The 24,719-nt window shown below is 39.7% G+C and overlaps 2 protein-coding genes across 2 annotated transcripts; one reads left to right on the forward strand and one right to left on the reverse strand.

Moving 5' to 3' along the window:
• Positions 1-3,051: 3,051 nt before the first annotated feature.
• Positions 3,052-12,592, reverse strand: rmdn1 (regulator of microtubule dynamics 1). Its single transcript, XM_033638378.2, has 10 exons — positions 12,403-12,592; positions 9,806-9,911; positions 8,783-8,867; positions 8,328-8,487; positions 8,114-8,203; positions 7,973-8,028; positions 6,603-6,690; positions 6,452-6,482; positions 6,145-6,278; positions 3,052-5,826 (listed from the first exon to the last, which is right to left on the reverse strand). Exons 1-10 carry the CDS (start codon positions 12,532-12,534, stop codon positions 5,785-5,787), a joined length of 924 nt encoding a protein of 307 aa, XP_033494269.1. The 5' UTR covers positions 12,535-12,592; the 3' UTR covers positions 3,052-5,784.
• Positions 12,593-14,469: 1,877 nt separating this feature from the next.
• LOC117264366 (copine-3-like) lies at positions 14,470-24,573 on the forward strand. The gene is made up of 17 exons (XM_033638259.2): positions 14,470-14,602; positions 14,877-14,935; positions 16,820-16,989; positions 17,207-17,386; positions 17,480-17,554; positions 17,884-17,955; positions 18,976-19,053; positions 19,138-19,227; positions 20,330-20,428; positions 20,529-20,612; positions 20,708-20,767; positions 20,940-21,073; positions 21,701-21,755; positions 22,904-22,955; positions 23,092-23,225; positions 23,751-23,984; positions 24,137-24,573. Exons 3-17 carry the CDS (start codon positions 16,834-16,836, stop codon positions 24,254-24,256), a joined length of 1,623 nt encoding a protein of 540 aa, XP_033494150.1. The 5' UTR covers positions 14,470-14,602; positions 14,877-14,935; positions 16,820-16,833; the 3' UTR covers positions 24,257-24,573.
• The last annotated feature ends 146 nt before the right edge of the window (positions 24,574-24,719 follow it).

Genomic DNA, 24,719 nt, shown 5'->3' on the forward strand with positions numbered 1-24,719 from the left:
CATGAAATATGCAAGCATTTCAGCATTTTTGCTCCTCTGTTTAAAAACAGAAATCATGGATATTTTTTTAATTTCCTCCCCACTGCTGACTGGCTTTTTAAAAGAGACTGAAAGTGTTTTTGAGAGGATTTTATAGTTGAAGCGCAATCTTCTTTTAAAGCTCTAGTTCTATAGAGCTTCTAAATGGCAAGAATAGTATTGGGGTCTGGTGCCTGAATTTTATTTCCCCCATTGGACTCATAGTAATTGTTGCAATTTTTGCGTGCTTGCATGGCTGCCTCTGAGGATGAGAAGACTGCTGTGACCACCCTCTACCACCACCTATACACACGCAAAGACATTTAAGCATGGACGCTCCGTCTCTCAATGAGCTTTTTTACCATTATCATCAAAAAGGAGTTCAGTCTGAAGCAGGTGAAGCAGAGGATACGCTGTCATACAGTTTTTACCTTAAAGAGATTCTGGACTCATGCCCGGAGTAAGAAGCATCATCGGATCATTGGATTAAGACACGAGTCAGGAAAAAAGGCCGTCACGGAGAAAGGCTACGATATGAAAAGAAATATGGGGACTCAAGGAAAATATCCTGAATCAAAGTAAAAGAGCGAATTGTGAGTGTGGTGGCAGTGAAGGCTGTGGTTCACAGCTCTGATGTTTAAGCCATGGACACTGGACATGTCCCACACCAGCTAGACAGCAGCCCTCTGCTCTAGTTGGCAAGTAAGATACACACCAGGACGGCGATGGAGTTGTTTGGGAAAGTTGTCGCAGCAAAAGAGATAGACGGACTCTGGCTCAACAGGTCGTGTGTGTGCTTGCTGATTCTCTTTTGCCTCTTTGAACTTTGATCTCGGACTATGAAGCGTCCCCAGTCCTGTGAAGCCACTGTGGTTTACAGAGCAACATACATCATTCTGCTTATTTGATAACATGAAGAGCACATGACCCCTCAATTATAGGTTTCACAATAGACAAACACCCTGACAGTGGATCTTGTCATGAAACATCACTATAACTTGATGCACACAGAGTGAGAACAAGGGCTGGGCGATATAACGACCGTGTACGATATATCAATACGTTTTCAAGCACGATATAAAGTTAGACAATACCCTTTATATCGATATAGGGTCAAGTTGCATTACAATACGCATACCATTGTTTAATCTGTCTGTTCATTAGTCTACAGTGTGACATGAGTCTATATGTTGCGCGTGCTACGCTAAATCAGTCTGTGAGATGAATGAAATAACCGCAGTAGCACACGTGCAGTACAGCACTGTGCTGCATGTGTGCTTGATTGCGTGAGGTTAGCTTTTGTTTCCAAGGTGTAGCCCATCACTGTTCTTATTGGTAGTTGTAGTCTACTGTGTGACACTCAGACAGCGCCTGGATGCAGACGACAGATGTGTTTTCAGAAACACAGCGACAACACAGATGTCTCATATACAAGACGTATATAACGAGGACAGAGTGTCTCTGTCTCCTTTCCTTCCTTGGCCTCTCTGTTGATGCTCTGTGCATAAATAAGATTGATAGCCGAAATAAATGAAAAATATTTAAATCATTTTCCAGCTCCTGATTCATTTGAAAGGCCAACAGATGGAAAACGACTTTTTAATTCCCCACACAAAATTTTTCATTTCTCCAAACAATAAAATGGATTTAGGGCTCTACTTGATACTTTTATACTCATGTTATAATTTTGCGTCCTTTGCTTCAAACCTTTAAACCTTTGTAGCTCCAGTGTTGTGTGCAAAAAGTTCACGTACAGCCCTGCTATTTATTCTATAGCTTGTCATACTTTGGTTCATTTGAACATGCAGCCTATTTTGTAAAAAAAAAAAAAAAAAGTCATGTATCGCCATTCAGCCTGAAAATACCGAAACATGAATTGTTGTCTATGTCGTCCAGCCCTAATGAGTACTGACAGCTTGTTACATCTTGTATTGTAGTAAGGTCCACAGGACATCTCATTCTTATGAATGTACATTTGTACATCCTCATTTCTTACCCACCAATAACTAAAAGCAACTGAAGCCAATGTGGCATAAAAATGATTGCATCATTACAGAAATGTCATTATCAAGGCAGTAAGTGTCGTTCAGTGTGCCATAGGTAATGAGGTTTTTAAATTTTTGTCAGTGTTCATAAAGTGAATAGAGACTGAAAAATATCAAATTTCATGTCTTGATTGACATGAAAGCACCATATACAAATACTGCATGCAGGCAGCACAGAGTGGAAACTGGCCAATTAAAATAAAATAAGCATAAATACATTTTTGAGGGGTTGATAGGTCTACTAGAAATTGTGGGCTTCTGAAAGTGCTACCTGTGTCATGAGCCTGTATGGCATTATCGGTCACATACAGTGTGTATCTGCTCCTCGGCTGTGCGGTCAACAGTATGACTGCAGTTGAGTTTCCAGCCGCAGTGCAGAGCCCTCCTGAGATCATACAGTTTAATTTATTCAGCCCGTGTTCAATCTCATTATTAGTTTTTGTGCTGAGATGAGACAGCCTTAGGTTAAGAGATCTGTGTGAGTGTGTGTCAGTAAATAAAACCTAGCCTTTTTTTTACAAACAAATCATGATTATAAAACTTAATTATTTTATAAGTTAATGAGACACTAAAGTGCCACAGACCAAATAACGTGTGGAAAGCTTCCCCAGTGCAGCTGCTCAGCAGCGGAAGGCCTGTCTGGAGACCGACGCAGCATTGCAGTGCTACATGTGTGTTTTTGTTTTTGCACCCTCACTTGTCCTTTCTTTCCTTCAGTGCTTCAGGGGACATGTCCTTTGTTTTTCAGAACGTCACATCTAACTCCGTTGTTTCTAAACTCTGGTGCTTATTCTTTGAGTCAGTGGTCTTAACGCAGCAGTGGCAGGCCATTCTCGTTTTCTCTAGCATTGTGTTTTTTTTTTTTTTTCCCAGACCACTGCAAACAGCAGCAAGCTGCTTTAGACTTTTACTGGGAGGAGCTTGTGATTATTCAAATTATCAGTCACGTATATAACATGTACTCAGCTGTCCCTGTGGAGGAGTTTGAGGGAGGGACGACAGTATGAAGAAATCATTTACTGTAGCAAAAGGAGCCGACTTAAGAGAAGTCAAAATAACTTTGTGCTTCCTTTTGAACAGAAACCTGTAATCAAGGAAAATCAACTGTGTATGTGAATATTCATTGTATAAAGATAACGAAAGTAAATAAAGTACTTAAATATTATAATTAATTACACAGAGCCGCCGCTCCATTGATGGAAATCTGTGATGCCTTTGTTCTTATCAGACATGGATGGGACGTTTCAGGTTGCCTTCACTGTCGCCAGTAACTGAAGCATCACCTGGACAGGTGTGTCCTCTCAAAGCTGACTCGTGATACTGTGCATCATTTCAGTACATGATAATGCAGCAGGAAGCTTGTTTGTGTGCTGACTGCGGTCGAGGCCGTCTGAAACGCATCCAAACTGTAACATATCGCGTGTAGATACACACTGTAAACACCACCTACACTGTACAGAATGCCCCTTTACTGGAGACGATGTGTATAGAAGATTCATTTTTAATCTGCTTTCACCCATTTTAATGAAGAGAGATGGATTTATGAGATACAAATAAATAAGTGAATAAACCCCCTTCATGACCACGCTTTCTTTCTTGTTTTTGTTGTGTGATTATCGGGGGACGAGAGGCCTTCTGCTCAGGATTCACAACAAAACTGTTGGCAACTTTTATTCTGTTCTCAGAGAAAATAACACAATGTGCTCTTGGTTCATCCTCTGTTTTGAATTGATCTTGCCTGTGGAAAGAACCATATTTAATAAATGTATCTGACCATCTTTAGAGCTGGTTTGAATTTATTTTTTAGTTCAGTTTGATACTTCATCTGAAAGCTTTAGCTAATATATTATCGGGGTGGGATTCAAGATACGACATCACGAAACTTAAGTCACAATACAATATTAATGCGATCTTTAAATATGTTGCGACATATTACCTTTTTTTTCCAACTATAAATAATGCCCCAAACGAAAACTTTATCAATGTTTTATGTAATAAGATAAAGTTTTCAGTCTGTTTATCCCACTTCAGCCATTTTTTTTTGCAGCAACAAAATGTGTCTAATGGAGTGAAGAAGCATTTAATTATATTATTCTAGTAGGCTACTTAAAGTTTAATTTATATTTGTAATATTAATATTTTATATAATAAAAAAATCGATACTTAGCACTGTGTGACGATATTATATTGCTACACAAAAATATCGCAATACTATGCTGAAACGATTTTCCCAACCCTAATATATTAGTTATGTAATTTTTATTGGAGGCATGACATCACCTCCTTGCTACAAAGGACTCATGTCATGGTGACTGTTGAAGACTTACTTTTGTCTTAATAACCCTTTGAAACCTGAGCAAGTTGGCTTTATTTCTTTCAAAAACAAAGGAAGAAGGCAACGAAAGAAGAAGTGACCCAACATATTACAAGAAATTAGTAAAAAATAAAATAAAATAAAAAGTAATTTATTATAAAAAAAGAAACAAGGAAATAACTTGGGGAGAAAAAAGTGCTTAAAAATTATAACAATTCTTTACTGTAATATTTTTTTTAAATTATTATTTATTTTATATATTTTTTACTTATTATTTTTATCTTTACCATAATTTTAAATATGTAATAATAATGATTATAAATATAGTTTTCCCTATTTTTTTTTAAATAATTTTCTAAATCAATTAATTTATAATTTATGGGACATTTCTCGCTAAGTTGCTCATTGCCTTTTTCCCCCATGCTTTTGACAGAAAACTCATCAATTTGCTGGGATCGGAGTTCAAAGGTTTATATATTTGTGAAAGGCATCTGAAAGCAGCACATGAAAAGTAATGTGATGTCAGGTTTCAATGGGCTAAACCCGCTCAGTCGACTCTATGCTGGTGAAAAAAACACAGGCATTATTAAGCTAAAGATGCATTTGTGGCTTTGATTTATTTATTATTTTGATCAGGAAAAAAATGTCCTTCAGTTAAAACACAGTAAATGCATGTACAAAAAAAAAAGAAAGAAAAAAAAATTGTGACTAGAGAAACCATTAACTATTGCTTGAGTTGTTGGTAGACAGATACAGATGGGAATTATATTTGTACATTTTTCTCTCTAAAAATATTATTTACAATATGCAAAAGCACAATATCTGCTGTGTTCTTCACTGTCCCACATTTTTCTTGATTCCTCCATTTTCAGATCATAAATCTGAATTTTAAAAAGTGGCAGTGTTGTAAACATTCAGCCCAGCAAACAGCACGTGATCACCGCTAACCTAGATGTCAGAGAAATTCAGGCACGATTAGATAAGCGGAGACCATTAGATCATGTTCACTAACTTAATCTCAAAAGTTGCATGTTATAGTTTTAATTTAACTAGACATTTAATGACCAGACAGTTCTGCTGTGTTAACGACTACAGAATCAGATTTACTCGCAGTAATTAACAGTCCAAAAGTCCCCAAATGCACCATGTTCCACTGTAATTAAGGCTGGGCAACATATCGATATTATGTTGATATCGTGACATGGGACTAAATATCATCTTAGATAGTAAGTTGTGTTGTCTTTTCATGGTTTTAAAGGCTGTCTTACAGTTAAGTGATGTTCTATTATTTGCCTCGATCAACTCAGTCAGCTCTACGATATTGACTCAATATCGACATTATTTGGTCATAAATGTCATGGTATTTTATTTCCTCCCCATAGTCCAGCCCTAGTGGTCATAACAGCTTCATCCTAGTTTCTTCAACAGGTCGACAGCATTTTTATGGACCTGCAAAGAAACAAACACACTGTAAACCAACTGAGTACGTTCACATCAGCTTGTGCGATTCATGCATCAGGATACCTGAAGGTATTGCAACATCTTCCTCAGAGTTATTTTACATCTGGGTCAAGTAGTTATGAAAACAGTCAATCAAAAGCTTGGGCTAGTGTTACCTGGGGACCTCTGATGATTTGTAATAGTTGTAGGGGTTCAATCTGCCTTGTCTGTAATTAGTCAAGTATAAATTCAACCACAAATTACCTGCCATTTCGCCAAACACGGAGGTCATGAGATCATTTAAGTGGAGTGCTTTAGTGCACGTACCTCTTTGTCTTCCAGTGTGTGAGCAGGGTAGTCCTTTGCTTTGGTTAAATAGAACCGTGCTTTCTCTTTGTCTTTCATGCCCAAGTAGGTTTTCCCGAGCATCAGCAGGTTCTTACTGTAGAAGTTTGGATCAACTGAGAAAAACAAAACACAGAAATGCAACAATAGTTAAATACATTTTAAACCTTTAGATAATCCTTTACAAGCACAGCACTGCTCTGATCTAAGAATCTGAGCCGCAGCCAGCAGGAGATCAGCAGTTTCTCAGTTAATGCCTCAGTGACTTTATTAGTATGCTGCGTTTTACCTTCTTCAGCTTTCAGGAAAAATTCCAAAGCCTGAAAGGAGCAGAAAAAAAAACATCAAAGAACTTTCAGCCTGAAGCTGTTTTAACAGTCAGCCATTGTGCGGTTAGTAACAAGACAAAGGAAGAGTGGTACAAACGGAGACGTCCTCACCTCTTCATATGTGGAGTTAGGCGGCGATGAAAAAATTAAAGCCGCCACCTTACGCTGATACCAAGGCAGCTCTGCAAAAGCAAAGCACCTGAAAAAGAGAGGGCATAAAGAATACCTTGAATAATAACATCTGATCGGCTTAAACTCTGATAATGTGTAATAGAAATAGCAGAAATTGACAATTTTGATGAAAGGTCTGCGATCATAACTGCAGTCAGTCGCACTGTTTACCCTGTTAACCTTTAGTGGCGAACAATGGGAGACGCAAGAACACTCACAAGAGGAAGGCTATACAAGTGCAGCCCATTCACCATTGGGAAACAATAACATTATGTCGATCATCTCTTCAATTCGCACATGCACATTTTGTCAGCACTGCTTGGTCTAATAAATTTACATTTTTATTTAACACAGTTGCACCACGTCATGGACTAATGGAGCCGTCTGTTAAGCCCAGTGTTATTTGCTTCACCTCAGCGGCTGCGATTAAACTCTACCAGAAATGACAGTTTTGGATCAAGTCCAGCTGAACAAGGACACAATGGAGCAATTTTCCATCCGTCCATTTTCAACTGCTTATCCAAAGCCCGGTTGCAGGGGCAGCAGTATTCTAGACGTCCCTCTCCCCGGCAATACTTTCCAGCTCCTCCTGGGGGACCCCAAGGTGTTCCCAGGCCAGATGAGATATGCAACCCCTCCAGCGTGTTCTGGGTCTGCCCCGGGGCCTCCTACCAGTGGGACGTGACCAGAACACCTCAAACACGAGGCGCACAGGAGACTGCTCAGATGCCCCAACCACCTCAACTGACCCCTTTCCCTGCAAGGGAGCAGCGGCTCTACTCCGAGCTCCCTCCGAATGTCTGAGCTCCTCACCCTATCTCTAAGGCTGAGCCCAGCCACCCTTCTGAAGAAACTCATTTCAGTCATTCGTACCCACAATCTCAATCTTTCGGTCACTACCCAGAGCTCATGACCAAAGGTGAGGGTTTGGGACACACATGGACCAGTAAATTGAAAGCTTTGCCTTCTAGTGCGTTCTTGTGTGGGCGGAGATGTTTTGTAAAATGAAGGTGAAGTGGACTTTTTTTTTTTTTGAATGGGGAGGGAAAATATCTGTTTTTAAAAATATCTGCATATGTATCGACAGGGCCTAAGTCTAACGCACGCAGTTTCTATCCATCTGGTTGACATCCTATTCTGTTTGCAATCTTTGGGCCTCACAAGTCCAACAACAACGACAACTCCACTGCTGACTTCCCTTCCTTTAGCCTCTACAGTCTTGATGTTGACTGAACTTTCAGATGCTCTTGAGGCAGCTGTATTAAAAAATGAAATGCATTATTTGTTACAGTAAAAAAAAGAAGACTCACCAGAACCCTAGAATATGTAAGGAAGTGGCATCTTTGGGATTGAGCTCAATGGCTCTCTAGGACAAAGCAACATGTTTCACTTCAGAATAGAGTTCACTGTGACACACTGATAATATGACGCTGACCTGAATATCCTCTCACCTCTAGATGTTCCCTGATGATGTATGAATTTCCAATTTTCACCTTGACTCCCTCGTAGTCTCCAGTATCACTGAGACAGACTGCATACCACTGTGTCAGGAGAGAGTTTGGTCATATCTCCTAATATGGGCTTTTTTGGTTTTGGTTGTTTTTTCTCTGATAAACCTGATGGAGGTGAATTAGTAGTGTCTTCTCAGTGAAACCAATGTCTTACTTTGTGTGCAGCAAAACACTTATCATCCTTCTCCAGTGCCTTCTTTGCATATTCGAAGCCCTCATACATCAGCTGCTTCTTCCGTTCTGCCTCCATGTTGGGCAGGAGGGACATGTCACGAGACGCCCGGGCCAGCCTCCACAGGAACTCTGCATCATCGCTGGATGGATGGAAACAAAATCACAACTTAAACTCATACTAGTACATAAAAAATGTGAAACTGGTGCTTTCTGGTGGTAGTATTACAAAAAGACAATGTGGCACTGACCAATGGATTCAACTCTGAATAATAAAAAAACAAACAACAGCAAGGATGAAAATAACAAATAAATAATACAACGCAACAAAACAGGGTACATCTCAATAACTTCTAAGCAGAACATGGAAAATATGAAAAGTGAGAAGAACAGAGAAGAGCTGGCTACAGCCGGTGTGTAACTCAACTCTGTCCTTACCTGTCCTTGTACTGCACCAGCAGCTGGTACAGCTTCTCTGTCTCTGCACAGCTGTACAGGTAGTCGGCCTGCTCCAAAACCTCCTCTGCACAGACACAAAACACATCAGCTAATTCAGCTGGACACTGACTTGTGTCCTAATTCAGTCAATTCAGCTCCGTCTCTCTGCCTGTCATTCACAGTGCCCCGGAAATTCTCATTACATATACACACGAACACATGCATGTATGTGTGTATGTATATGTGTGTACGTGTGATAATTAACTTTTAACTTTTGCATATATGACAATAACTTGTTCCCACAATATAATTAACTTGCACAAAAAATAATAACTTGTTCCCACAAGAATATTAACTTGCTGCAACAAGATAATAACTTGTTCCCACCAGGTGATAACTTGTTCCCACAAGAAAATGAACTTTTGCGAACAGGATAATAACTTGTTCCCACAAGGTAACTTGTTCCAACAAGACAATAACTTGTTCCCACAGGAAAATTAACTTCTGCACAAGATAATAACTTGTTCCCACAAGATAATTAACTTGTTCCCACCAGGTAATAACTTGTTCCCACAAGATAATTAACTTGCTCCTACCAGGTCATAACTTGTTCCCACAAGATAACAACTTGTTCCCACAAGATAATTAACTTATTCCATAAGATAATAACTTGTTCCCACAAGATAATAATTTGTTCCCATAAGATAATAACTTGTTCCCACTCGGTCATACCTTGTGCAGACACGATAAAAACTTGTTCCCACAAGATAACTTGATCCCTTTTTGGGACTTAAGGGGCTTTATCATTTCTTTAAATTTTCTATATCAGGATAATATTGTTATCTTGAATTTGGCAACGTTACTCATGAAGGTAAAATCTGGTATGGTGCCAGCCCTTGTGTTTATTAATGACATACTGATCAGGACTGTGATATTCTACACTTAATCACTTAGGAAAATACATGTTTGATTACCAAAATCTGTATATTCAGGATATCTTACATCTGCACAGTTAGCAATTACCTTTTTCTAGAGCGTGGACCACAGCTAAAGTCTGCACTCTGTGATACACTTCATAACCCAGACAGGACAGTGTGGGGAACCCCAGGAGGAACGCAGCTCTTCTGCTCTGTGCACAAGAAAGGAAGTGTCAAGTCAATTTTATTCATGTAACAGGTGAGTCCTCCCCTTTAAGTTCCCTCCTCCCTGGAATCAGTCTGATTGTGAGCAAGTGAAACCTTCATTCTAGTGTGCCCATATAAAAGTAGCTGTGTACTGCTGTGAGAGTAAGTTTGCCACACTCTTCCACCTGTTATCGCTGCTGAGGGCGATGAAAGTGAGACTAAGGTATGCCGCTACATGTTGTCCTTGTTTGGTTGAGTATTATCTCGATATTATGGTTATTAATATGTGCCTTTATCTAGGAATGAAGAACAGTGTTCCGCTGCACACTGTGAAGGTAGTTGGTGTCTCCTCACTGTCATTGTTGTAAATAATTTAAACTGTTAGTATGTCATTATTTTACTTTATTAGGAGGAGCACCTTTGTCACTGCTGTTTCTGTTCCTTAGTTTGTTCCTTTATCTAATTTCTTATAGCCTACTTTTGATTACCATGTGTTGTGTGACTTTGTTAATTAGTCCTTTTTTTATTTCCAGTGATTTTTTGATTTTCTCTGGTTCTTTTACTTTTTGGTTAGTAACTTAACCACCTTATAGGCTGCTGGTTGTGACGGGCGAGTGGGCCTGTATCTTATTTTTGTAAACCAATCGGGGACTTTGAGTTAGGTGGAGGTTCTTTGGGTCTTTCTCCTGGAGATCTACTGCATGTTATCTAGTTATGTGTAAGATCCTTGTAGCTTACTGTGTATAAGTGACTTTTTGGATTGCCATCCGTGACTTAATTTAATTCAATAATAATAATTTAATTTAATAACAAACGGCCCTTGTGAGTAACTTAGATTGCCACCTTGGAAATATGCCTGTGTTCAAAGACACACACATTAAATTAAAAATGGTGCCATGTGCTTTATAGGCCTTTGAAAGGCAAACCCATCTCCATTATGGCTTTCTTTTTTTGTAAAATAGCCAGAAATGTATAACAAAATATGTTATCAAATGTATGCTTACTCTACATAAACTATAACTAAGGTATAAAAACTTTAATTAAACAAATAATTCCTTATTTTCTTTGGTATTTTTTTCCAATGCATATATGCGATGATGATCTCTGGGTGATATGTATGTTGGTGTTATCCTGTGTCAGGTATTGAGCATATTGTTAGTTCAGGCAGGACACGATGTCAAGCTCAGCTCACATCCCAGCTACATCAGCTGATCTCAAACAGCCCAACCAACTGGTGAATCTCATTCAGGTCGCCCTATTTAAACTGCTCTGGCCTGCCTACTGTTGCTGCTCCCTCTGCAAGCCACTTTGCAACCCGCCTCCACCCCAGCTACTCCTTTTCATGTTGTGTCTATGTGTCTATGTAATGTCTGTTTGTCATTGATGTTTACTGTTCTGTTCCTGGGGGCTCTTTGCTGCTGCTCTCCCTGCCTTAGGCTTTCCTTGTTGGCGCATGGAAAGGCAGGGAGGTTTGCTCTCTCTGACTTAAGGCTTTCTGTGTAGGCCTAGGAAAGGCAGAAGGGCCCCAGAACAGAGGCATACCACCAAATATAATACTGTAAATGGAAATAAAGTTTTCTTTAACCAAAGTGGTCCTGACTGAACTCTATTTGATCATGTGACGATAAGATTATACAGTAACTAGTTCAGGCCATAACAAGTTACTAGTGTGCCTTAGGGCCTGTCATAATTGTGTGAACTGGGGCCCTGTCCGCTACTGACCAGTCAACACACAGTGCTTATAGCTCCACCTTTTAGTGCAAGATCAGTGTGCTAGGAACCTCAACAGAGGGGTGACCACTGGAACCATCCAGAACTTTTCACAGTGCAGCGGAAAATGTGTACCGAACTGAGCTGAACTGGTTGAAACAGGGCCCGTGTGAACTGGGACCCTTGTAACTACCTTACGCCACTGCTACCGCTCCATTTGGCGCCATCTTGGCAAAAGTGAAAATATCAATGAGTCCAAACAGATGGAAAAGATTCCTGCTCACTTACATCTAAGCAGAGTTTCAGCTCAGAGTAAAGTCAGACACAGCATAAATCTTAAGTGTGCGGAAACTCCTATCTCATGGCTGTTATCTACAATGATCAACCTCAGCTGACCCAAGGCAACCTGACACTACCACAGAAGCAGTGTGGGGGCACCAGGTCATTGCACTCACCCATATTCAATGTAGAGTTTCAACTGAACTTCCGACACACTTAAATTATTATATACATTGTTTGAACTGAACAGTCTTCCTCAACATCATACTAAACCTGTTTCACAGTGACAGTGATGAAACATCCTGATAAGCAGTACTAAAGCCCTGCTGCCCTTTTACCTACATAAACATATAGGCTTATCAGTCGCTTTTAAAAGACACTCTCTAACAAGGCATAAATCAATGAATTCTGTGCAACTGTAAACAGGTCAAAGTAAATGACTCTAACAGTTTGATGCAGGAAAACAACACTGTCAGATGAGAAATAAGGAAATGCATTGTTATTTACAGTCAGAGCACCGGCAGTCCTTCTGAAAGTGGTCCAGTAGAGCCGGTTTGTCCCTCTGATCCCGACGCCTTTGGCTCCAGATGCTGACAGTAAAGTCCAGCTCACACACCGCCTGAACGCCACTGTAGCCATGGTGTCAACCTGCAGCGACTCAACGATCAGATGGTCACAACTGCATCGAAAAAAAATTACTGAAGCAGGTCAGCCAATACAAACAAGCTGCATTCAAGAGCACAAATACAAAACGTTGCAAAACGACAAGATATGGGGTTTTTTTTACTTTTCTAATCATTTCTACAAATACCAAACACCACTAATATAGTTTGTGTACTTATGTCATACAAGTAAATTAATTAGTCGTCATCTTTTCTCTTTAAAAAAAAAAAAAATATATATATATATATATATATATATATATATACATATATATTTTTTATCCCCCCCCCCCGCCCTTGTAATTTTCCTTTGACTGGTTTGGTGTTCTCTGTTTGTTCATGGGTTGATGAGTGGTTAGGGTTATCTTTTTGTCCTTAGTGGGTCTGTGTTTGTTTATTAATACTCTGTACACCTTTATTGAATTACCAATAAAAATATCTTGTTTAAAATATGTATAGTTTCTGTATGTTACAAATAAGTACTTTTCATATATCCCCTGTTAACCAGACAATATGGCAGTTAACAAAAGCATATTGGAACTAAAACAGAACAGAATAAACCAAGGGTGTGAAACATACGGCCCGGGGGCCAGAACTGACCCGCCAAAGGGTGAAATCCTGCCCAATATTAATATTAATACACCTGTGAAGACTAGGAGGTGTCATGTTTCAGGTTTGAACAGTGAGTAGATACTTCATATAAAATGCTGCCTCAGATGTTTTTCACCTGACCAGAATACAGTGCTCTGAAATAGAAATAAAAACGTACTGTGGTCAGATTTAAAGATATTAAATATCGTGGAAAATATTGTGAACCAGCACCTTTCAACAATTTGCGCAAGTGAAATACATGTGAAGTCAATGTAAAGACGCAATAAGACTCAGATTCCCACCAAGTGGCGAGATGGACACGACGAGAATGACGTGAATTAAGCAACGCAAATGAAGTGAACTCTTGCTAATTCACGAGAGTTGAAAAATCTAAACTTAAGAGACCAATTCGTACTGCCATAGCCAATCTGCATTGAGATCCTTCAGGGACATTTGATGCTGAGGACTCCCGGAAGTTCATTCATTGATTCAGTGATTTCACAAGTATATGACTCGAGTTATTTACGTGTATGAAGCGAGTCAACACAAACTTGTGCAAGTAACGTAACACAAAGATTCGCATCATGTTTGGTGTGAACAGGACATCACACTGACAAAACTTAAGATTGTAAATGGTTTGTGAGGCAGGGGACGACTTAACCTGTTTCGTCCACTTAAGTGGAAACTTCTGGAAAAAAAAGTCACATGTAATGTAAGTGAGTCAATATCACAGGCTATCACGGATGAACGTGAAAAGGGGAAATTTGAAGAGGTTGTAATTTTAGGTTATTATGTGATGGTTTTACTGGTCCAGCCCACTTGAGATCAAAATGGGCTACATGTGGCCCATGAACTGAGTTTGACACCCCTGGACCAAGCCCTGTAACCATTTAAGTACTAAACCAAACTAGCTAACTAACTTTAAATATTATCGGATAAAAACGAGTTAAAATGCAAAAACGATCACAATAATACTCAATGAACATCTACACGGGATATCTTCAAAATTACAGGAATGTCTTACATGTTCTTAAAAGCTATCACAGCATCTTAAATTATTAGCTATAAAGTAATGCTACAAAATATCTTTCTTGAACGCACCCCAGAAAATGCTGTCCCCTCGATATGTAGCCGACAAGAAACAACCAAACCTCGTTAGAGTTCCGCTGTACTTTTACACTGGCTATTTTTAACAGCAGTGTTACGACGAAGTTTTAATCTAATTTAAGCCTAAATGTACCAAACACACACAATAAGATGTGACTGTAAAGCTAAAGCGAACATAAGACGTTACGTTGCTAAGATAGTAACGTTAGTTAGCTGAGCCTTGGTGGGAGTCGGCTCCTCCCCCTTGTTGCTCAGCTGTCCTTGTCAGATAACGATAAACGTTACGTGCTCATGTGTGACCAGAGGCGGGCTTAATTGTTTTGTTTTTTTTTTTATCAACGAAACAGGTAAATAAGTGTGAGTGAGCTTTTAAGTGATGTGAGGAAATAATATGTGTAACTTGGGTGGAGGCTGAGTAGGTTGGTGTGAGTTTAGCTGGTCGCCACACCCACCCGACAGGCACCGCTTTGCTTGACTTGACTTAATTAACGCTAAAGCTAAAGCTGGCGTTAGCACAGTTAACGGTTATAAACTCGGTTTGAGTCCAAGTTTTATGTGTTTCACTGTATTATTGTCACTGTATATTTTTTAATTGTTGTCTTTGTTTCATTTTTATTACAGGCTCTTCATACACTGTTGTGGTCCGTTAACGGTTTATTCTCTGACATATTCATCTAAAGGTAACGTTAACGGTACACTAACGGTCACGTTGCATTAGCAAATATTAAAAAGCATTTCAACCTGATGTCACTCTAAACTAACAGGACTTGAAAGCGTGTTGTTAGACTGCTAATATGAGACAGGTGCTGCCTGTACAGTATCCAGAGTAAAGAAGTAACGTTGCTCAGGCAGCTTTATTTGTACGGCACATTTCAGGGTGCTTTACAGAGCACTAAAATATGAGACATAACAGGGGATACATGTTTACAGTAAAAAAGAAAAAAGACCATAAAGAAAAAAATATTTTCTAAATTATTTACAGTTAAAAAAAATACCCCAAAGTACCCAAAGTCTTTTATACTGGGTTGCTACCACTGCTGTTATTTGTATTACTACTTCTTCTTCTACTGCTATTACTGCAACTACTACTTCTAAAAGGTAAAATTAATTACTAAATGATTTACAGTAAAAAATGAAAATAAAAAAATCGCCATTTAAAAGTAAATCTAACAGTTGTTTTACACATTTTCAATTCTTTTTGAAAACTATTCCACAAATAAGCTCCTTTGACTGTTAAACATCTTTGTTTTGTTCCAATCTTTGTATTTGTAAACATACCTGTTACTCTTACTGACTCAAGTTTAGAGCAACGTCTGGGCCCTATTTCAGAAAGCGGAATTAGTGCAAACTCTGAGTATGGAAGCCTTTTGTGAATGAAATTGTAGATGTTGAAGCACAAATTATTCAGAGGCCTTTGCGTCTGGCTGTCTCATTGTTCCCGGAGGAGTGTCTACATGACTGATACAATTTCACCTCACACACTATCATTTATCTTAGCAGTCTTCTCCACACAGATATATCAAATATTACACATCGTGGATTTGCAATATCATCGGAGCAAATTTTATGCATTGCCCTTTGATTCTTTTCTTTATAACATCAGAGATACTGAACACACAACAGTTTGTCGGGCCGTAAGAAAACGGACTCTGGCTCTGCAAAGACGTTAAATCAGAGTGGATCAAAGAGGAATTCCATAGAACTGCAGGTTTGCCAGTGTTAATAAGAAATTAATCTACGTGGATACATTATGAAAATTATTTATGAATACTTTTCATATGTTTAAAGATTTTGTGGTGTAATTGGCTCATTTATGGGCCACATCCCCATCGTAGCTCCATCTGAGAATAAAAGAGATTACAGGAATCGGAAGTCATTTCACAGTAGTTCAGTTAACCTCAGTGTAATTTTGCAAGAACGACATAAGTATAAGCAAAATTTTTGCCAGTCTGTACAATATTTTTGTGTTTGATTTTGAGTTGCTGCCCAGTGCGTTTGGACCCCATCAGATTACAGCTGAATAAGAGGATGCAGCAAATTATATTAAAATATATGAACACTGTTCCACCTCACATTTAGCTGCAGCTGCAGCTGCAGCTGCCGTATTAATTAATTTTTTTTATTTTTTTTATTTTAGAAGATATGTTTGAAGTCCATATACACGATTCAGTTGGGATGAAACAAGTGGCTCTGCTTTTAACTCCATTTTTTAACATGCTTCCCTCAGGCTGAACATACTCAGAGTTTATTGTGCTAAATCTGATCAGCTGTTTCTGGAATCGAAAACTCTTGAGTTTCCCAGCTCAGGCTAAATCAACTCGATCAGGAGATTGTGATTTGGCTCAGAGTTTGTTGAGCCTGCTTTCTGAAATAAGGCCCTGGACAGAGTCTGGAAGCATCTCATTTTTTACCTTATACCTTAGTCCATCAAATTTCTAAATTTGAGAACCTGTGAGTTTATGAATAATATGCAGTTGAGTAAATACACTGTAGTCACTCTTATTTATTTTATTTTTTTTTACAATATTTGTTGATTATCTGTGGTGAATCTGTATGATCCTCAGTCCAACAAGCTGTCATGGCCACAGGTGGGGCCCCAGGGCCAGGGGCCGCCCATTGGGCCACCAAGGTGGAGCTGACCATCTCCTGTGAGAACCTAATGGACATGGACATCTTCTCAAAGTCTGACCCTCTGTGTGCCTTGTACATCAACACAGGCTCCCACTGGTATGAGGTCAGTATTGGGTCCTGGGGGGGTGGTCAAACAAAGTTAAGACCCTCATTTGAATACTCAATTTATATAAATCTGTAAATCTGACACAGAGTACCTGAACGCATGGTTGGCTCATAGCTGATGATGTCCCCTGTTATATATATATATCAGTGTATGTGTTTGGTTCTGAGTTATCTGATGTTATCTGGATCATATGCGTGTTTTCTTTCTGAATCAGTTTGGACGTACAGAGATGATCCTGAACTGCCTGAATCCAAAGTTTGCCAAGAAATTTGTGCTCGACTACTATTTTGAGATGGTGCAGAGGCTGAAGTTCTGCGTGTATGATATTGACAATAACACCTACGACCTGGATGATGATGACTTTCTGGGGGAGCTTGAATGTACCCTGGGCCAGGTGAGCTTCACTTTGTACAGTTCAGAAAAAAAAACTTTGGACGTTCCTCCACCTTTTCATTGTTGTGTGACACTTACAGTGTTTTGTGTCCAGATCGTCTCTAACAAGCAGATGACTCGGTCTTTACTGCTGAAGAACAAGAGGCCTGCAGGGAATGGCACCATCACAGTGAGTGGACTCTTCTCTCATTTAATAAAGATACATATAAATGATAAGCTGTGTTGTGACTAAGGCACACTCTTTGTGGACACAGACACACAGGACAGAATGGGTGCAATGTGCTCAGGCAGTTGTGACAGACGTGTATCAGGCAGACAGTATTTATAAAAATAGACAAAGTTTCTCACTGATGATTTATCTGCGCACCAAACACAATCTAATTTACACAACGTCAGGCTTTAAAAAAGACCAAAACTCAAATTATCTATCACTGTCCAAAGTTCCATGTCTCAAACCTTTTAGAATTTTGATCACTCTCTCTTTGTTTTTTTAAACAGATCTGTGCTGAGGAAATAACGGACACCAGAGTGGCAAACATTGAGGTGTCAGCCCGCAAGTTGGATAAAAAGGTAATGAAAGTCATTTTCAATAGTTAAAGGAATATTTCACCCCCGCAAATGACCATTTATATATCAATCACTCGCATTGTGTGATGCTGAATTCGTGAAGAAAGCTTGTTTTTCTCGCATGCCTCTGGTGAGCGAAAAATCCCAAAACTTTGATGGATTGAATTCATTGGGGGCCACGTTAACAACAGCAAAACTACATCAAAACATCTGTTTACAAACTCTCACACAACTCGCGCAGTATAATCCAAGTCTCATTCATCCAGTCATATGATAAGTACTTTCCAAATATGCTACATTACCTTGCTGTCAGACGACGGGGAACTGAACTAAAAGTGAAACTTACATTTGCTCCCTTCAAAGCCAGACTACGTTGACAAAAAAACGTAATTTTACCTCACTGAACACGGGAGCTGTGAGTCCACCACTACCTTCATAGATAGTTTGTTTGTGTTATTGTGTGACTTTGGTGAATCTGATCTAACCCTTTACAACGTCACAGTCACACATGGGCCTTTTCCACTGTCACTTTTGGATGCATAGACTCAAGCCATGCTGCAGCAATTAGCGTTTCCATCATCAGTTTAGATGCACTGTGCTACGCCAAGCTGCAGCAGAGATGGTGACTCTAAATTGTCCATAGGTATGAATGTGAGTGTGAATGCTTGTCTGTCTCTATGTGTCAGCGCTGTGATAGTCTGATGACCTGTCCAGGGTGTACCCTGCCTCTCACCCAATGTTAGCTGGGATAGGCTCCAGCCTTCCCGTGACCCTTAACAGGATAAGTGGTTATGGAAAATGAATGCAGGAGTTGTGTGAGAGTTTGTAAATGAATGTTTTAATTTAGTTGTGCATGCAAGAAAAACAATGTGTTCTTCACAAATTTAACATAATACAGGGTGAGTGATTGATATTCAAATGGTTATTTGTTGGGTGAAGTATTCGGGTTCTTTATTCTTTAGCTTCCTTTTAATGTACTTTATATATCCTCCTGTTAATCCATAACTGGATCTGGTTGTTCAGTGGCTGTGGTGGTCCGACCCTTTCCTGGAAATCTTCAGGCAAACAGAAACTGGCTGGAAGCTCGCTCACAGGACAGAGGTACACATATTTACCAACAACTTATTACTCTGCTCACACAGAGATGTTATTAACTTGTGGCTCATCCTGTACCTGTTCACGTAGGTGGTGTACAACAACCTCAGCCCAATATGGAGACCCTTCCGCATCTCATTGCGAGCTCTCTGTGGAGGTGATGTGGAGAAACCCATAAAGGTAATTTTGTTTACAGTTTTAGTTTCTTATCTGAGTTAATAAGCCTTGTAAAATGCAGCCCATTAACACAACTTGTTCCCTTAACAGTAGATTTCTTTGGTTCTTTTAATTCTTTTAGATTAGTTTGATTGACCATAATACTCTAACATACTAATGATTCATCTTGTAATTGAATTTTCTTTTCATTTTTACAATGCTCCCAAATTTAAAACACACTGTGACCCAGCTGGATAAGCGGTGTGTGTTTGTGTGCACGTTGCCCGCATGACGTCCCCACCTGAAGGTGTGCATTTCTGCTTTGTTCTTTTTACTCAGTTGAGTTACTCCCATTGCTTTTACTGTATTTACACAGATAACTAAGAAATTTCATTCATTATTTGTGCATGCTAGGTGTGACCTTTGTAATTTATTGACAGTTAGACTGGTGTTAGACCAAGTGTATGCTTAAAATATGATGGGGCGTCTTTGCTGACCACAAATAGTGATACTGTGTGTTTTAATTAGGTTCATATTTCTTCTATAATAAGAGAAATTTGCCATTGTAGCATAGCGGGACTTTCTTTAGTAGTCTAAAAAAGACATGCTATTAACGTCATAACACTGACACAACAAACATTTCTGAGCACCTCCTTTTAATACTGCTTTTTAACTATAATAGAGATATATGTGAAGTTGACGATCAGCAAAAATGTTGTCGAGAGCTTAAGAAAATCATATCAACCTTAAAGGCATACTATGCAGAGTTTGTCGCTTACTGTTTCTAAACACAGCATTCAAACTTGGACCCTCCTCCTTGGCTGAACTAGACTGACAACAGCAATCATCAAGAGTGAATGAAGAGAGAGAGGAGAATAAGAGGAGAAAAAAAAATACAGGCCGAGGGCAGGTTGTCAGCAGATACAGACACTCTTAGTGGGTCGTAAGTGATGATTGAGCAGGATCACTTTTGTGTGAGTCTTTGTATCATTTTATTAGGAAAATCTTGCATAGTATGCCTTTAAATAATTCATCCTGTCTCGATGCTTCGTTAGTCTCTGACTGTATTATAGAGCAACTTTTATTTGTCACCCACGACATGAAGTCACTCTCTGTTTGTCTTCAGGTCGACTGTTACGACCATCACGTCAACGGCTCCCATGACCTCATTGGGACCTTTAAAACCACACTTGCGGAGATGCAAGTGGGAACACACATCTCCCCGGTGAGACTTTTGTGTGTGTGTTTGATTCCAGCTATAAAAGGCCAGATACTTTTTTTTTATTTTAACTGCCATAAATACGATTCATGTTTCTCACTTGCAGGTTGAATTTGAGTGCATTTCCCCAAAAAAGTTGAGGAAGAGAAACTACAAAAACTCTGGGGTCATTTGTGTCAAGAGCTGCCAGGTAATGATTTAGAAATTTAAGACCGTATCTTTCCTCTCACTGAGCCACTGTGTCTGCACTGCAGCTCACAGCTAACGCAATGTTTACCCTCTCAGGTGGTGAAGGAGTATACCTTCCTGGATTATATCATGGGGGGTTGTCAAATCAACTTCACTGTGAGTTTGGAAATGAATGTTATTACTTTGATACTTTTACTTATGATCATAGTTTTCAATCAGACATAAGTAATATTGTTTTGTTTCATTATTCTTTGCGATGCAAACTCTCATTTGCATTTAGTCACTGAGCAGTTATCTTAATCTTTGTCCTCTCCTGGTCCGCGGCCAGATTGCCATTGACTGCACAGGCTCTAACGGGGATCCCAGGACTCCCCAGTCACTTCACTACATCAACCCTGAGGGCTATAATGAATACCTGACGGCCATCTGGGCGGTGGGTAACGTCATCCAGGACTATGACAGGTACACTCAAACTCTTCTTCATCCTGTATTATCCGACCACTTAAATTCTACTTTTGACTTTTGCAGAGTTTGAATAAACGATGTTGAAGCTTAGCCAAGGAAGAGTTAAAGGAACAGTTCATCCCATAATCAAAAATACATATTTTTCCTCTCACCTGTAGTGCTGTTTATCCATCTAGATTGTTTTGGTGTGAGTTGCCGAGTGTTGGAGATATCAGCTGTAGAGATGTCTGCCTTCTCTTGAATATAATGGACCTAGATGGCACTCAGCTTGTGGTGCTCATATCACCAAAAAAAAAATACATTTGAAAAACTCAACAGCAAAATCTCTTTCTAGAAATCATGATCCAGTTACTCAAGATAATCCACAGACCTTGTTGTGAGCAGATTCATGGAGGAACTATTTTCGTTCCACTAAACTACACCCACCAACCGTATCACCACGCAGAGGAAAGCAGGCATCTTCTGCTAGCTCACCTAGAACCACTGAGCTAGCTAGCTAAAGCTTGTTTGCTTACAGTGATCATAGGATTTAGTTTCACAGCTTTAATCTACTGACTGATGTGCCCTGTTTAATATATGTTATTGTTTTCCCTAAACCTGTATGTTTTCTGTCTTTCTGTTTAGCAATAAGATGTTTCCTGTCTTTGGTTTTGGAGCCAAGGTCCCTCCCTCCTTCCAAGTATGAAAAAATTCTAGTAAAGCTTAAAAATCCTAACAGTCACTTCAGAGACTGAAACTGGGGCTGGGTATTTATTCTTGATACTTTTAAGGTATCATTCTTGGTGCATCAGTGGTCAGATCCCAGACTATTACGGCTCCCCAGTTGATCAGCAAACTTTCTGTTGCTGCCATCTTTTGAGCCGCTCTCCTGCAGCAAATGGTCAGTTCAACGTCCAACAGCTCCAACAGTGAGCTGTTTAACGGTCCCAACCAACTCATACTGACACTGAAAGGGCTTGACTGTGTTGTTACCTGTTAAAAACAGTTATCTTACATCAGTGATGCTAATTATTAGCCCCGTCACTGTGTGTGTAAGGGCAGACTCTCACCAGTGTCCTTGACATAGAGTGAGATGCCATCAAAATGTTAGAAAGTGTGGCTTTACTATGCTTTATTCCATTCACATTATGGGTATCAAATGTAGTACTCTACTGGCATCAGTATCACCTAAAGGTTACGGGTATTGGCACTCCATCCACCCATCCATTTTCATCTGCATATCTGGGTTGCGGGGGCAGCAGGCCAAGCAAAGCAGCCCAGACATCCCTCTACCCTGGCACTGACACTGGTATCATAATTTTTTAAACAGTACCCAGCCCCAGACATCAGGCACTTAGTGACTCAGGCTAAACTCAGACTCTGCTTTCACATTTATGTCATTGACCTCTTCATGCTGTTCTAATTCCGGCCATGTACACCAAATCAAATATGATTTAATTAAACTGTGACATCTTAAACTGGTCTGATACTCAGTCAGGAGTATGTGAGTAATAGATCCCTGTACAGCGCAAGAACATGTGTACAGTTATCTATCCATAATGACCTTTCCTATCTGTAATTGCAGAGACTCAATGAAATCAGTTCAGCTGACAAATATGGTGTAGAATGTGGGATATGTTACCAGCTAAAGAGTAATTTTATCTGTATATTTTATCACTGACCTGGCTGGGAGTGTAATGTACTTTTTAGAACAGCTTAATTATTGGTCTGCTTGTGATTTGAGCTGTGTGAGTCAGGTAATCATTTTTATACAGTAGATAATGTCACAAGTTTCTGACAGGAGGAACATTAAAGCTCTGTAAAGCTCTTATTTATTTCTGCTAACAGGTCTCCCATGAGTTTCCTATCAATTTCAATCCAACAAATCCATTCTGCGCGGGTAAGTCAACTGAAGATTGTGTTTGGGTGTCAAATGTTGTACAGTAATGCTGCATTCATGTGGCCTTACTGTATACTCCTGTGTGTGTGTGTGTGTGTGTGTGTGTGTGTGTGTGTGTGTGTGTGTTGCGTTGCAGGCATAGAGGGTGTGGTGCAGGCCTACCAGGAGTGTCTACCGCAGTTGAAGCTCTGGGGCCCCACCAACTTCGCTCCGATTATCAACCATGTGGCCTGCTTTGCCAGACAAGCTCTCCGGCAGAATATGGCCTCAGTAAGTAGCCAAATTCTTTTCAACGTGAAATCTTAGGGCGCTCCTCAATTACGTGGTTGTTAGATTCAGTTTTGAGAGCAAGCCTAGCTGATGGAGAAACTGAAAATTCAGGTTACTTAGATCAAAATTTAAATGTTCGGATTTGAGTACACAAGGAACCTCACTGGAAAGCTACAAAATGATAAAAACATGACAAGACAAAACAAAGAATAATGGCACCCTTTAAGAAACATAGTTCATCTTGTATATTTTGGTATAACATATTTCACTTTTGTATACCTCAATACCTGAAGATGTTTTGTTGTTTCAGAAGTGTTTCCAAAAAGGTTTTATGTGAAATCTAATTCATGAAAATGTGAACAAACTTGTACTGTTGCTTATGTAAATCTTCCACAACAATAATAATAACTTTATTACGAATATATGGTGTTTACGTACGTACTCCAAAAACCCGATCATAAGCTGGTTATTCACGTCCACGTTAACACACTTGTTGTCTGATTAGTTTTCTCTCTCCATCTGCAGCAATACTTCGTGCTGCTCATCATCACAGACGGAGTCATCACAGACATGGACCACACACGCACTGCTATCGTGGAGGCCTCTCGTCTGCCCATGTCTATCATCATAGTGGGTGTGGGCGGGGCAGACTTCAGCGAAATGGAGTTCCTTGACAGCGATGACAAGTTGCTGAGTTCGCCCAGGGGTGACGTCGCCGCGAGAGATATCGTCCAGTTTGTGCCCTTCAGGGATTTCCAAGTAAGCAGCTGCCCGCACCTTCATAATCCAATATCACTTAGTTTAACAGGTGTTTACCGATTTGGAATAAAATGTGAGTGCAAATGTGTTAGCAAACATGGTCCCAAACATGGCTAAGACTACCTCTTATTCTTATAACGTTGTCGTTGCAGGGAAGCAGCGTGGCCCTTGCCCAGAGCGTCCTGGCGGAGCTGCCTGATCAAGTGTCGTCCTTCTTCAATACTTACAAGCTGAAACCCCCGAATTTATTCAATGATCCTGACCCCTCCTAGAAAAATGGGTTAAATTAACCCAAATACCTCATATTTACTACTTATATGCATCTCCTTCACCCTCTTTCTGTATTTACTGTTTGGAATGCTATACATGAATGCAAAGACATGAATGAGGGTAAGAAATAAACCAAAAATATATGTTACTAACCTCAAACATGTGCCTGGAATTCTCAGCAATGTTTTACATGTGATTTGACTCGACTGAAAGTTGATAGAAGAGTTGCTGTGACCAAGAGACATGATAGCTTGTATAGTGCATGTACAACTTGACATGTTGGTACGGCTTTGTTGATTAAATGTCAATATTTCTCTTTCTTTCTTTCCTGTATCACCTCTTCTCTGTTGTTAGTCTGCACAGTCTGTCAGTGCTGTAACCTACAGAGACAAGTTATGTGTCTTAATCCTCAGGTCACCAGAGACAACACTGGGCTCTGTCCAGTCTGTCCAGGGAGTGAGCTGA

This window comes from Epinephelus lanceolatus, chromosome 20 (genome assembly GCF_041903045.1).
Source record: "Epinephelus lanceolatus isolate andai-2023 chromosome 20, ASM4190304v1, whole genome shotgun sequence".
NCBI classification, from domain to species: domain Eukaryota; kingdom Metazoa; phylum Chordata; class Actinopteri; order Perciformes; family Serranidae; genus Epinephelus; species Epinephelus lanceolatus.